At 45.0% G+C, this 14,653-nt stretch overlaps 1 protein-coding gene and 1 long non-coding RNA gene across 15 annotated transcripts in view; one reads left to right on the top strand and one right to left on the bottom strand.

The window, feature by feature from the left end:
* The window catches only part of Klhl12 (kelch-like family member 12), a 33,719-nt gene extending 27,182 nt beyond the window's left edge, over positions 1-6,537 (bottom strand). For 2 of the 13 annotated variants that reach the window (XM_008769540.4, XM_039090405.2), the window contains exons 1-3: positions 6,101-6,338; positions 2,991-3,191; positions 883-940 (exon numbers count right to left, since the gene is read on the bottom strand). Coding sequence is in view for 9 of the 13 variants with exons in the window: in XM_039090401.2 (XP_038946329.1) it covers positions 2,970-3,191; positions 4,686-4,730 (267 nt within the window). In the remaining 4 variants the exon portion in view is untranslated. Of the gene's footprint in view, positions 1-882; positions 941-2,969; positions 3,231-4,685; positions 4,873-6,100; positions 6,344-6,374 lie in introns of those variants that run through there. The other 11 variants (XM_039090406.2, XM_039090407.2, XM_039090401.2 and 8 more) reach the window with 10 other exon arrangements.
* Positions 6,538-6,571: 34 nt separating this feature from the next.
* Positions 6,572-11,490, top strand: Lnc134 (long non-coding RNA 134). Of its 2 annotated transcripts, NR_126577.1 has the most exons (3): positions 6,572-6,705; positions 7,734-7,909; positions 10,833-11,490. It is a non-coding gene; the product is annotated as a long non-coding RNA 134 (long non-coding RNA). The 2 variants fall into 2 exon arrangements; NR_126578.1 differs by lacking the exon at positions 7,734-7,909.
* The last annotated feature ends 3,163 nt before the right edge of the window (positions 11,491-14,653 follow it).

Genomic DNA, 14,653 nt, shown 5'->3' with positions numbered 1-14,653 from the left:
AGAAACGGTTAAGGAAGACATGTGATGTCGAGCTCTGGGCTCACCACACCCTCACATGGGTCAGCACACTCACACACATCCACATGTGCTCATCCACACAAACTCCTATTACAACTCTTATGTACTTCCAATGGCTTTGTCATACTTGCTTTCTCCATCAGCCAGAGGGTAACAAAAAAAAAAAAACGTTTTTTAAAAAAAAATCAATCCCCCTTTAATCCCTGCACACTGGGGTGGGTTTGGGGGTTGGGGGAAACCAGGACAAAGACAGAACTTGAGGACAGCCTGGCCTACAAAGGGAGTCCAGGACAGCCAGGGCTCTGTTATACAGAGAAACTCTGTTTCCGAAAACAAAAATAACAACAAAAATATCACACTCTAGCCAGGCATTGGTGGCACACACCTTTAATTCCAGCATTCTGGAGGCGGAGGCAGAGGCAGGTGGATTTCTGAGGTCAAGGCTAGCCTGGTCTACAGGGGGAGGTCTACAACAGGCGCAGAAAAGCCCTGTTTAGAAAAGGAAAGAAGGAAAGAAGGAAAGAAAGAAGAGTCATGTATGAGAAGAAATGAGTTTTTTTCCTCCAAGATTCCAGAAATTCCCCAGTGTTGAAAAAACAATGTAGACAGCCTTTCTCCAAGACAGGAGACAGCCTGACAGCAGACAGGACACACGCTGCTTTAGCAGGACTGTGTGAGCAGCAGTCTTAGTCCACTTCATGCTCAGCACTGGTCAACACTCCCTACCCAGCTAAATGGCTATGTTTTTGGGGCAGACATCATAAAGGGGAGTACAAGCTAGAGATCTGTGGTACCAGCCTTATGGATGAACATGGGAGTTAAGGATTATTTTTTACAGTCATATGCTATAGTGGCAGAGCCTACCTCTCTGTGGTGCTCTAAGCAATGTGACCTTGGCAAGGCATTTGTTGAGACCTTTCATCTGTAAAATGAAATGGCATATTTACCCCTTGGGTAAATGACAACATGGCAATGTGACTGGGCCCATAAATATAGCTGTTATTATCACGACACTCCCTCTCTTATCTGGCTCCAGCAACTACTTCTTCAGTACATTGACAGGGACTTTTTTTAAAATTTTTACCTTATGTGCAATGGTGTTTTGTCTGCATGTATCTCTGTGTGAGGGTGTCAGATCTCTTGGAACTAAAGTTAGACAGTTGTGAACCATAATGTGGGTGCTGGGAATGGAACCCCGATCCTCTGGAAGAACAGCCAGTGCTCTTAACCACTGAGCCACCTCTGCAGCCTCACAGTGATGGGCACTACCTAAAGAAAACACTGGTGCTTAGAGATACTTTTTAAAGAGTCTTATCAAAGCCAGGCACGATGGCTCACACCCATAGTCTCTGTACTGGAGGCGGAGAGATGAAGTATTTCAGGCTAAGATTCTTTCTCAAAAACAGATGCACAGGGGCTGGGGATTTAGCTCAGTGGTAGAGCGCTTACCTAGGAAGCGCAAGGCCCTGGGTTCGGTCCCCAGCTCCAAAAAAAAAAAAAAAAAAAAAACAGATGCACATATACGCAAACCACAGGCTTGGAGAGACTGGTCAAGCATTTGTAACACCCACGTCAGGTGACTCACAACCATTGGAATTCTAGCTCTGGGGCATCTGGTGCCCTATGGACTCCACGGGCAACTCCTTGAATACGATGGACATAAAATCCATGCAGCACATACACGGAACTCTTTTTAAATCTTACAAACAAACAAAAAGCCAGCATGCTGAAATAATTCAGATATATGTCGAAGTTTAAATACCCAATACTTATTCATATGCCTCAAACCTAAAATACTTACAAAGACTAGTTTAAATAGTTTTACTTTTTAGAAGCTTTAAAGCCAGGAGGTAGTGGTGTAGCCCTTTAATCTCAGCACCTGGGAGGGAGAGGCAGTCGGATCTGTGGGTTCAAAGCTGGCCTGGTCTACAGGGTGAGTTCCAGGACAGCTCTGCTGTCTACACACACACACACACACACACACACACACACACACACCCCAAGTTGGTTCCACACACCCCAAGTTGGTTCCTTCCTTCCCCCTATCTGGTCCATGAGGTTTGATGGAAAGCATCTTTACTTGCTGAACCATCTTGCTGGCCCTTTTTTTTAAAAAGTAATTTTGGTTTTGGATACAATGTTTCCTATAGCCCCAAATAGCCTAAAACTCTGTACAGAGGCAAGGATGGTCTTAACCTAGTGGCTTTGTGTATATTGGGCAAGCATTAGACCAGCTGAGCTGCATCCTCTGCCCTTGTTTTCGGGAGACATGGTCTCACCGTGAGTTCAAGGCCGGCCCCATGGTGAGAAACCCCTGATCCTGTTTCTGCCCCCCAATTGCTGGCATTACAGACATGTCTACCACATCAAGCTAAGTCAATACTGCACAGTCACTCATTAAACCCCATCTTCCCCTCATCTGAAGTCATCCTGAAATCTGCACCAGTAGCATAAATACTCATTTTCTACAATCATTGATGATTTAAAGCAGAAAGCCAACACATGTCTTACTCAGAACCTACCTATTAACTAACACATTACATAAGTTCACTGGTTTACCAGACTATTTTTTTTCATTGTTGAATGCTTTTATATGGGTGTTATTCTGTAGCTCAGAATGGCCTCAAATTTATGGCCATCTTCCTGCTGTCAGGACCTTAAGTGTGAGCCACTATATCTGGTTTCAGATTTATATTTTATTTATTGAGCACTCGTCTGGAAGTTCTGACACTCCTATACTTTTGACCAAAGAATGGTGTGTTGGAAACATCCCCTTTGATTGAGCAGCCCCTTACACACACAGGACAGTGAAGAAAGAGCTGCCCAGACAGAACCCCAAGATTAACCCTGGTGACCACTTGGCTACCAATGTCATAGCTGGATCACCAACGCATGCTATTTTGTCCCTTGAAAGAGGAGGACTGCAAAGTTACAATGTGAGTTTGACTTACATAGCAAAGACTCGCATTTACCTCACTAGTGAACATGGCACAGAAATAATCGCTGCAGGCAGCCAGCACAATCCGGTGGGCAGGGAAGTCTTTCTGCTCCACTCTCAAGGTCACGTCACAGAGGGTATTGCTCTTCCTGAGGGAGTTCATTGAGTTGAGGATGGACTTGGCGTGAGTATTTGTCATTATGTCTTTAGGGGCCATAATGCCGCCCATCAAGCGCTAAGGAGAAAGAACAAAGAAGTCCCTTGGACAGTGCAGCTACAAGGGAAAAAAGGTCACAATGAAGAAGTGGGAAACCAAACACACAATTAGCTTTACAAATTAAGGAACTAAAAGGGCTTCCTTAACCGCAAACTTCCACAAATATAGAGAGAGCACTTTTGACCCTGGCACCACCACAATCTGGCCAACAACGACTCCAGTAAACATTACCTCATTCTTCCTCCAAATTCCACGTTCTATATCTTTGGATTCAACCAAGCAAAGCACAAAATATTAAGAACTAAAGAACTGATTTTGAACATGTATACAGGCGTTTATAATTTTCCCTAGAGAATACTACCTCAGCATTAGCACTGTTGTGATAAAAGCACCTTGGGAGGAAAGGGTCTATTTGCTTACATATCCTGAGTCACAGTCCAGTGAGAGGTGCAGAGGTGGGAACTAATATCCAGGAGGTAGGAGATGATGCAGGGTCAGTGTCAGTGCAGCTTACTGACGTGCTCCTCATGACTTGCTCAATTTCCTTTATTTCTTTCTACTTCCTTTGCTTTGCTTTTTGACTTTTTTTCTTTTTTTTTAGATAGGGTTTCTTTGTGTAGCCCTGGCTATCCTGGAACTCAATGTGTAGATCAGGCTGGCCTGGAACTCAGAGATCTGATTTCCTCTGCCTTCCAAGTGTGGGGATTAAAGTTTGCATCACCACCAATCAGTCAGCTCAGTCTACTTTCTTACAGAGGCCTCTAGCCCAGGAGTGGCAAAGTGAAAGAAGCCCTCCCCGGCCAATCACTGATTCAAAAAATGCCCTACCAGCTTGACTGCTTGCAGCCTGATCTTCTGTAGGCATCATCTTAATTAAGGCTCCCTCCTCTCAGAGGACCACAGCTTGTGTCATGCTGACATAGAACTAGCCAGCACAAATATAGTACAATAAGTTTACTGTTTTAGGCATAAGTAATCCAGAACTTGTCTTGAGGTACATGGGGTGTGCATGAGGTATACGCAAACACCATGCACCTAACTACATGAGTTCAGAGCCAGGTGCAGTGGTATGTTCCCTGCAATCCAAACACTCAGGAGAAAGAGGTAGATTGCTGCAAGCTGGAGCTCACCTTGGTCTACATAACATGTTCCAGGCCAGCCTGGGCTCCATAAAGACACTCTGGTGTCAAACAACAACAACGACAACGAATTAAACCAAAGAAGACCACCACACTCAGATTTTTGCTCTTTCATTTTTTTTTTTCTTTTTTTTCCGGAGCTGGGAACCGAACCCAGGGCCTTGTGGTTGCTAGGCAAGTGCTCTACCACTGAGCTAAATCCCCAACCCCTCAGATTTTGGTATCTATGGATTCCTGGAACCAATTCCTTCTGGGTGTCAGAGAATAACCAGAATTGCAAAGTTCACTTGTGTGCATTCAGCTGAATAATTACGTATTTGAAAGGCATCGTGAGGAATACTTTTCTGAGTAGACAAACTTTAAGCACACTTACTGTTTGCTCCTCATGACTTGCAGCCCTGGCTGTCCTGGGACTCATTCTGTAGACTGAGCTGGCCTTGAACTCACAAGATCCACCTCCCTCAGATTCTCCCTAAGATGTTCCTCCTCTGAGAATTTTCTGGCGGAACGCAATGGAGGTGCTTATGAAAACAGCCTTTTATTTGAGGTTGTTAAACTTTCTAAAATAAACCAAGAAAAGAAGAAACTGTTCTCCCAAAGCCCACATTCCTGATTTCTTAAGAGTAAAACTGAGGTTCTAAGTTGTCATCTTTTGTTTAGTAGCTCCATCAAAAGCACTCTCAACACTCCCTCCAACAGCTCTGCAACATCTACTTAACAAAAAAGGAGAGGATTGGGCTGGAGGGATGGCTCAGTGGTTAAGTGCACTGACTGTGGGGCTGGAGAGATGGCTCAGTGGTTAAGAGCACTGACTGCTCTTCCAGAGGTCCTGAGTTCAAATCCCAGCAACCACATGGTGGCTCACAACCATCTGTAATGAGATCTGATGCCCTCTTCTGGTGTGTCTGAAAACAACTACAAGTGTACTTATAGAATAAATAAATCTTTAAAAAAAAAAAAAAAAAGGAGATGATTGACCAAAGCAAACTTTTGTCTTTAAAAGGTTTGCTTAAGTCAACATAATTTCAATTGTGAGATGCAAGAAACTGGGGATTTGCGGAATTCTCAGTAAGTGTCTGAAGATTATGAAGATTTCCTGGTGTCTTAGCATAGGGCCCAGCCTGTCTGTGACTGAACATTAAGACAGTAAACTCAGGGCAGCAACCTTCCTCCCAGCACAAAGCCTAACCATACATTCACCTTTCAGAAACGACACATTCTAGAACAGCTAATGTGTGAATAGATGGGTTCTATTCTGAATCATTCTAGAAGCCTAAAATGAAGAGGTGGAAAAAAAGAAAAAGAAAAAAGAAAAGAAAGAAAAGCTGACCATCGAGTATTAGAACAACCTAGGTAAGCAGAGTTAGATAAGCGATAATCATGGGGAAAAAAATCACAACTGTATCTTGGTAGCTATGTCTCCTGGTTAAGTAGGGACTGCACTAAGTCTCCCCATGGTCAGAATGTGTGAAGCGGTATTTGGGATGTTCCACTGTATCAGAAACCAAGGTACAGGATACTTTATAAATTGCCAAGAACCGCGTTAAAGAGTCTGCATTCTTAAAAGGCACAGGCTTCATTACAATGTGTTGCAGTTTCCAAACCTCCCACCCCGCACTTTGCTTTTTTCAAGACTGCTGGGGGAAAATGCCTTACAAGGGGACACGAAGACCATTATAATTTGGGAGAGAAAGGCGATTGTCTTACCTCCATGCATGAATATATCATGCACCTCATTAATACTTTTAAGAAACTTCTTTAAAACCCCAATGCGCTACTCCTACCTACCTTCGGAGGAAGCCCACTCCAATCTTTGGAGTGTGTAGCTCTGCTAAATAAATGTCCCCTTAACTGTTTCTCGGCTGAATTCTTTCCTTCCAGGTTAAACCTTCTCTGGGGCAGGCGGGAGCTGCGCAGGAGAAGCTGAGAAGGCAGCACTAAGCCTGCCTGCAGCGCCCCAGCGCGTCTCCTCCCGACCAAGGGGTACCAGGGCTGGGGGAAGGCCGCGTCCCCGGCTGAGGGCAGAAGGGAAAGGGCGCGTGTCAGGGCCGCGCCCACTCACCAGGGCTCCCGGGCCGCCCGAGCGGAGGTGCTGGGCGCGGGGCTCGCAGGCGGCTGAGGAGCCAGAGCGCCGCCGCCGCAGCCGCCCGGACCAGCCGCCGCGGAGCAGTCTCCGTGGTAAACTCTAGGCTCCGAGCTAGGCGACCGCGCGGCGTGATGACGTCACTCTGTGGGTGGGGCGGGTCTCTCCTGGGTTACGTCACGTTAGGAGGCAGAGCCGTGAAGTCCTGTGTACCTGAGAGCTCAGAAAAAGAGAGAAGAAAATGTTTAGATGGGTGGAGTGGGGAGTGCCGCGCGCCGAGGCTGGCAGTCCCCACGCAGTATGGCAGGCGGTAAGCTGTGTTCCCATTACACTCAGGAGACCCTCGGGATTTCAAAGTTCTGCAGGTCGGTTTGTGAGGAATTAGGCTCCTCTTCACCTTGGGAAGGACCTTCCCATCCCGGATAATCACGGGGTCCTAAATGGGCTTGTCACCGTGAGGCGATTGCTTCCTTCACTCCAACCAAGGAAAAGGCACTTGTGGATTGACTGAGCTTCCAGAAATTGGCGACAGTTGGGGAAATCGTAGAGGCCCTTCTCAAAGAAGACGCCGTGGCCATCTCCACTGCCCTAACTCACCATGGTCGTTCATTAGTGCTGAGGTTTTTAGGACTTTTGCTTTCCGTTGATTTTGACTTTCTGCCTTGTGGCTGAGAAGGGAAAGATGTTTCTTGTTCCAGCATATATGAATGACTAATTGGATTATCCAGTTTTCCTTTGTACAGCATTTGGTTCTTAAGGATCATAAGGGGTTGGGGATTTAGCTCGGTAGAGCGCTTGCCTAGGAAGCGCAAGGCCCTGGGTTCGGTCCCCAGCTCCGAAAAAAAGAACCAAAAAAAAAAAAAAAGGATCATAAAGTGTACTCAAGTGGGCAGCTTCTTAGTTTTACATAGTGTTTCCTTTGTGTCATAGTTTCTTGATCCCAAACTGTTCCTGACGTTTAAATATGGTGGATAGTTTGCAGAACTGATAGAAAGAATCTGTTCACGGCACTCTGGAAATATTTGTTAAAACGACCAATGTAGATATATTTCGTTTAGTCTTTGGAGTTTAGTCATCAGACTGTTGTGGCAGGAATGCCTCCTCACCAAATCTGAACCCAAAACTTCTAGACCAGTTAACTTAAGGTAGCTAGAACAGAAGCTAACGTTCTTGGGCAGCATGCACCTACATGTATACATACAGGCAAACCATTTGTGCACATAAAATCTTAAAATTACAAAACATATCGACTGGCTCTCCTGGCCTTCTCTAGCTGCTTCTGCTTTTACATAGAAGCATTTCCTCTAGTGACATCTTTGCCCTTTTTCTTTCATCTAGGCAAGTGGTTTCCCGATAAACCGAAAAACACAACTTCTTCAAGAATTTCTTTGAGAGTGTAACCCCACACTTGGGAGACTAAAGCAGGAAACAGCAAGTTCAAGGGGAGGCCCTGTCCCGAAAACAGTAACAATTAAAGCTGAAAATGTAGCTGGCATGTGAAAGGCCCAAGACAGGTGAAGGTCGTAAAGTGTTTCTTTGGGTCTTAACCATGTATAGACATTTTAGTCACCAATGCTTCTGATGGGATGCAGGAGCTTGTTCTCTGAGGGAAATTGTTCACACAGATTCCAATAGAAAACAGAGGCTGGTGTTAAGATTGAGAATCATGTTGGCAGAGTTATGTTGGGATGATGCAGGGAAGCTAAACATAACCAGGGGAACAGGGCTCTGGGCCTGTGAAGGGAAGCCACTGAGTCCCCCGAAGCCTTTGAGGGATAGACATGAGACACTATTGCCCTCTCGTTTACTCTCATTTCTAAGGTTGCTAATTGTAATAGACTAAAATGAAAGTAAAGATGGCTGCGAACAATAGGTTCTACCTAGGAGACTACTCAGACTACCCCAAAGACAAGGAGCTCAATATGAGATAAAGAAGAGAGAGTGCAGCTACACCCTGATGGCTATGACAGAGCTAACTCTGCAACGAGGAAGCTACGAACTGTTTGTATATGTGTGGGACAAAGAAAACGTAGACTGATCAGCAGCCAGCAAGACACCCGGAAGGTTGAATACTGTGGGTTTGTTTTTTTTAAATAGGTATGGTCCGCATAGACTCCTGTTTGCATGCTTAGCCATAGGGAATGGCACTATTAGGAGGTGTGGCCTTGTTAAGGGAAGTGTGTCACTGTGGAGGCAGGCCTTGAGGTTTCCTGTGATCACACTGCACCCCCTGTGGCCACAGTCTCTCGCTGCCTGTGGATCAAGAGGCAGTACCCTCAGCTCCTCCAGCCCCATGCCTGCCTGCATGCTGCCATGCTTCTCACCATGATGACAATGGACCGAACCTCTGAACTGTAAGCCAGCCCCAATTAAATGTTTTCCTTTATAAGAGTTGATATGGTCGTGGTGTCTTTCTCTTCGCAGCTATAAAACCCTAAGATGGGTACCAGCAGCTAACAGCACAAGTCAAGAGAGAGAGGCTTCAACATCCCTAAAAAAGTGGGCACAGGGGGTTGGGGATTTAGCTCAGTGGTAGAGCGCTTGCCTAGCAAGCACAAGGCTCTGGGTTCGGTCCCCAGCTCTGAAAAAAAGAAAAGAAAAAAAAAAAAAAAAAAAAAAAAAGAGTGGGCACAGCTAGTAAACAGAATCATCTCTGGTTGGGTTGTGTAATGTGCACAGAGTATGTGAGCCCTCTACTGGCTTGGCCCATCATAGCCAGAGGATTAGCTAAGATTTATGTATGAATGTTTTGCTTGCTTATCTGCCTGAGCACCAGGTACATGTGCATACCTGGGGTCCCCGGATATCAGGAGAAAGCATCAGAGCCCCTGGAACTGGAGTTACAGGTGGTTGTGAGCTACCATATGTCTGATGAGAATTGCATCTGGGTCCTCCGCAAGAATGAGTGCACTTAGCTGCTGAGCCATCTCCAGTCTGAACTAACTAATCTGGATAGAAATTACCTCAGTTTTTGTCCAATTTCTCCCATTGTCATAAGAAAAAACAAACAACAACAACAACAACAACAACAAAAACATAACCCTGGACGATTGAGTTGGGCAGCTTTTCTGTGTCTTGGAAACCCTTCCACACTTGGGAGTTTCTCTTTTCCTTAGTTTCTCAGTTTTCCTTGATTTCCCAATTTTGTGTAATAGTTTTTTACAAATTTATTTATTATATATACAGTGTTCTGTCTGCATGTATGACTGCAGGCCAGAGGAGGGCACCATAGCTCATTATAAATTTTCACCACGAAAAACTCTACAGGTCGCCTCCAACAATCTTGCTTGTCAGTTTGATGGAATTTTTAATCACCTAGGAGACAAACCTCTGCATGCTCTGGTCTGAGTGTGCTTCTGGAGAGGTTTAACTGAGGTGTGAGCACCCACCTTGAATGTGGGATGCAGCATCCCACAGGCTGGGATCTGGGAAGGAGTAAAAAGGAGAGAGCAGGTGTGTTGTGGTTTGCCCTGGAGTTGTCTGTATTTTGATGCTAATTCTGCTGCCTCTGGACAGCTGCCTAGTCACTACTCTGGACTCAGGTGACTACACCAGAACCTTCTCCCCATTTACTTTGTAAAATTCAGGTGAGGGCAGGTACGGGATAGAAGGAGGCCTGCCATTGGATGAAAAGGAAGGATGGGTGGGAGAGAAGTTTGAAGGAAGAGGAGGAGCCTGGAACGGAAAGGAGGAGGAGACAGGAGGGAGAGAGCGAGAAGCCGTGGCAGGTGACATTAAGATTCTGCTCTGTGGGGCTGGAGCTATGGCTCAGCGGTTAAGAGCACTGACTGCTCTTCCAGAGGTCCTGAGTTCAATTCCCAGCAACCATATGGTGGCTCACAACCATCTGTAAAGAGATCCGATGCCCTCTTCTGCTGTGTCTGAAGACAGCTACAGTGTACTTACATATAATAAATAAATAAATCTTAAAAAAAAAGATTCTGCTGTGTATTTACAGGTTGTTGTTGTTATTAATGTTCTTAAGGGATGGATGGTACTGGGCTCTGTATGTTTAGGTGGGCAATTATATCTTATCAATTGGGCCAAAGGTTATTGTTTTGTGTGTCCTTCCATGTGTAGATTTAAGTGTAAGAAAGTGTGCGGCAGCTGGTGTGGGCTGCCACAGAGTTGGGAGGTGTGTTTCTGACAAGATACCCAGCAGACATCTTAGGGCACCGCGGTGCTGAACCTAGTGAGGTAAAAGACAAACCTACCTTTTTAATTTTTTGTATTTTTACAACAACACGGGTGAAACTCACCATCTCTATTTCCTAATACTGATTGAACATGACCAGTTCCTGCTTCCCTTGCCAGGACTGAGCGCCCTAAAACTGGGAGCCAAAACAGATCCTTACACAGGTTGCTTTTGTCAAGCATTTTTGTCACAGCAATGGAAGAAGAAAAGCAACTAATACACTCTCCATTTTTCTTTTTTAGGGTGTTATACAGTATATGCTGGTCTTGAATTCACCATGTAACTGAGGATGACCCTAAACTTCTCATCTTTCTGCGTTTACCTCCTCCGAAGTGCTGGAATTACAAGCATGTGCCACCAGGATCAGTTTATGCCAGTGCAATGGATTAAATCCAGGACCCTGTGTTTCCTCTACTGAGCTATACCCACAGCCATGCATTTTCAGTCAGGAAAAAAAAACAAAACAAAAACAGAATTCCAGAAATGATGCAGGTGTTTGAGAATGATGGCGCCCTCCACTGGCCAACTTCATGACCCAGTGACCTGATTTGCTGGGCACTTACAGTCACAAGAGATCAACCTGGGACAGTGCTCTAAGCTCACTGTCTAATGCCAATGAAGATTACTGGTGTCGTGTCATGTGGAGGTAGAAGCAGGCTTTATTAAGAATTATTGCATAAGGTTGGAGTGGTGGCTCAGCAAGAATTATACATAGGATTAGAGTAGTGGCTCAGAGGTTAAAAACATTGGCTGCCCTTCCAGAGGTCCTGAGTTCAATTCTCAGAAATCACATGGTGGCTCAGAACCATCTATAATGAGATCTGATGCCCTCTTCTGGTGTATCTGAAGACAGCTACAGTGTACAAACATAAATTAAAATAAATAAATCTTTAAAGATGAGCATTTGCTTGCATGGTAACGTTCACGTACAAATAAATAGGAATTTAGGGCATAAGTTAATGCATAAGAAATACATAATTGGAGAAAGAAGGCCATAGTTTCTTGCTACCAGTTAGAAGTTCTTATAAAAACAAAGAAAGATACTATAATTAGACAAGAAATTTTTAAATTTCTAAGTGATATGAGATTTTTTTTTTTTTTTGTTTGAGACAGGTTCTCACTATGTAGGCATGGCTGACTTGGTACTCACTCTGTAGAACAGACTAACCTGAAACTCAGAGATCTACCTGCCTCAGCCTTTGAAATGTTAGGATTAAAGATGTGTGTTACCACACCCAGTGATGACCTGAGAGCTTAGATGAAGTGTAAGTCAGAATGTTGTGGATTTAGAGCTCCAATCCTGGCCCTCATCTTCAGGGAAAAAAAAAAGTGTCCTGAAGGCACCTGAGTGGGAAGCCACTAGTATAGGACTAGAGAGAAAACTGTGTAGTCTCAGCAGGTGAAGGAGAGTGCCATCAAGCCTGATGACCTGAGTTCCATCCCGGAGACCCCTCTGATACAAAGAGAACTGACTCCTGCAAGTTATCCTCTGTGTTAAGGCCTAGTGACCAAGCCAACTCAGTCAGCCATCAGTGTCTCCAGGGAGGGAGTGGGGAGTGAAGAGAGAAAAACAACTAGACAACACTAGAACACGACTCCAGCCAGTTCTGAGGCTGAAGCAGGTTTATTTTTTCCAGTCTGCTCTTGTACCATTGTAGGGACAGGCACAGAACAGGGTCAGTTCTAGGTCAAAGACAAGGTAGCCAAGGAACAAAGCAATAAACCAAGTCCGGTGGTCACTGTCACTAGGGGTTCATCAAGATGACCAAGATACAAGGAATACAATTCCTCTGCTTTGTATAGTTAGCCACAGTAAGCTTGGACTCAAACCAACCACCCATCGGCACTTCCTGCACCTGCGTATGATAACCTGCCTCTCAACATAGAGATAGGGATAGACCTCAACATAAGAGAGACACCTGCACCAATATAAGAAGCCATTTGGAATAAGACTTCCATTTTGAGTAGGGGTTGAATAACGTTTTAAGTTCCTAAGACCTCCTTGGGAATTGACATCCTACTTGACAGAAAGACATGTACATGGGTAACTGCCATCCTGATTGGCAAGTTAAGACTGTCATGGCAGGAAGCATTCGTGAATACTAAAAGACCAACTAGGAGCTGTTTCTGATGTTACAACATTAGGGTCTATTATAAGCTCAAGCTTGGGCTCTCCTCCAACCCAACCCTGACACAGCTGGATAGGAAGGGAAGGCAGAGCAGCCTTGAACCCTCAGCAGGACAGGGTTTTTTTTTTTTTTTTTTTTTTTTGGTTCTTTTTTTCGGAGCTGGGGACCGAACCCAGGGCCTTGCGCTTCCTAGGTAAGCGCTCTACCACTGAGCTAAATCCCCAGCCCCAGGGTTTTATAGGAAATGGAAGTGAGGGAGGGTCTATCCTAGCGAGTATCTAACTGAATGTTGTAAGTGGCAAGTGGGTGCTCTACAGCAAGACCATATAAAATAACAAATGGTCTGAAAGTATATCTGAAACAGTCAGACTAATCTTTGATTAATTGTTGCTAGCCTGGCCTGGGACAAGCCATGGAGTCCTTCCTGGTACGTGGGTACAGCTTGGATTCCACTGCAGGTCAAGTTCTCAGACTTTTTTTTTCTTTAAAATGAAGGCCAGTCCCAAGGTTTGGCCTCTCACGACATGAAGATTGGGCAAGGCAAGTTACCAGCCACAGCTGAATACCCCAACCAGTGAGAACAGGATGAGTGTACAACAAAGACATGTTAATAAGGAAATCCCCTATCCCAGATCCTGATTGGTGAAGTAACTTGGCACAGATGTTTGTAGATTTCAGGCTTAAAAGCTCTATAGAATTCTAGCTGGGGGGCACAGCTCAGATTCTGAGTAGGGACTGCATCCCTGAGGTCGTTGTCGGAGTGGTTTGTGGGATGATTCCAAGACCACAACACTCTAATCTTCATAAACTTGCTATGATGTGTATATCCACACATATGCACAAACAGCTGCACACACACACACACACACACACACACACACACACACACAAATAAAAATTAGGGCCTATGAGATGGCTTAGTGTGTAAGACCAGCAAGCCTGACAAGCTCTGTTTGATCCCTGATAGCCACATGGTGGGCAGAGAGAACTAAATGTTAGGTCTAAAGTTGTCCCCCAAAATGGCAGTGCTCCTGACAATGTCCTAAACAGGAGGGTTGTGGCTGGGTAAACACAAGGATTGTTATTAGGTAAACTGAGGCCTAACGTAGGTTTCCGTTTAAAAGTAATCACCCTTAATTCTCCCTCAAAGGTCAACTTCCTTGGGCAAAGACACCTAGTTCTCAGACAAAATGGTCTGTATCAACTCAAAGACCCCACCATGCTGTTAAAAATCTTCCTTTCCCTCCATTTTGCTCTTCTTTCAAGATAGAAGGAGGACTGTCATTGGACTTGAAGAAAGGATGGGCGGGAGAAAAGTTTGAAGGAAGAGGAGGAAACTGGAACAGAAAGGAGAAGAGACAGGAGGGAGAGGAAGAGAAGCTGTGGCAGGACAATATGGCAGGTGAGGTTAAGATTCCGCTCTGTGTATTTACAGGTTGTTATTAATGTTCTTAAGGGATGAATGGTACTGGGCTTTGTATGTTTAAGTGGGCAATTATATCTTATCAATTGGGTCAAAGGTTGTGTTGTATGTTCTTTCATGTAGTGATTTAAGTGTAAGAAAGTGTGGGGCAGCTGGTCTGGGCCGCCACAGAGTTGAGAGGTGTGTTTCTGGCATGGAAACCTGCCTTGGGAACTAGATAGGTAGAGAGATTGCTGCCAGGCTCAGAGAGAGGCCTTTGGCAGTGTGATATGGGATGGAGCAGGGCGGGTGAGAGGCTTTGCTGACTGAGACTTAAGATATCTAGCAGAGGGGTTGGGGATTTAGCTCAGTGGTAGAGCGCTTGCCTAGCAAGCGCAAGGCCCTGGGTTCGGTCCCCAGCTCTGAAAAAAAGAAAAGAAAAAAAAAAGATATCTAGCAGATATCTTGGGGGCACTGTGGTGCTGGTCCTAGCGGGGTAAATGGCAACCTTACTTTTTTTAAAATTTTATTT

Source organism: Rattus norvegicus, chromosome 13 (genome assembly GCF_036323735.1).
Source record: "Rattus norvegicus strain BN/NHsdMcwi chromosome 13, GRCr8, whole genome shotgun sequence".
NCBI lineage: Eukaryota > Metazoa > Chordata > Mammalia > Rodentia > Muridae > Rattus > Rattus norvegicus.
Note: the sequence above shows the minus strand (reverse complement) of the source record. Positions and strands in the feature narration are given on the sequence as shown.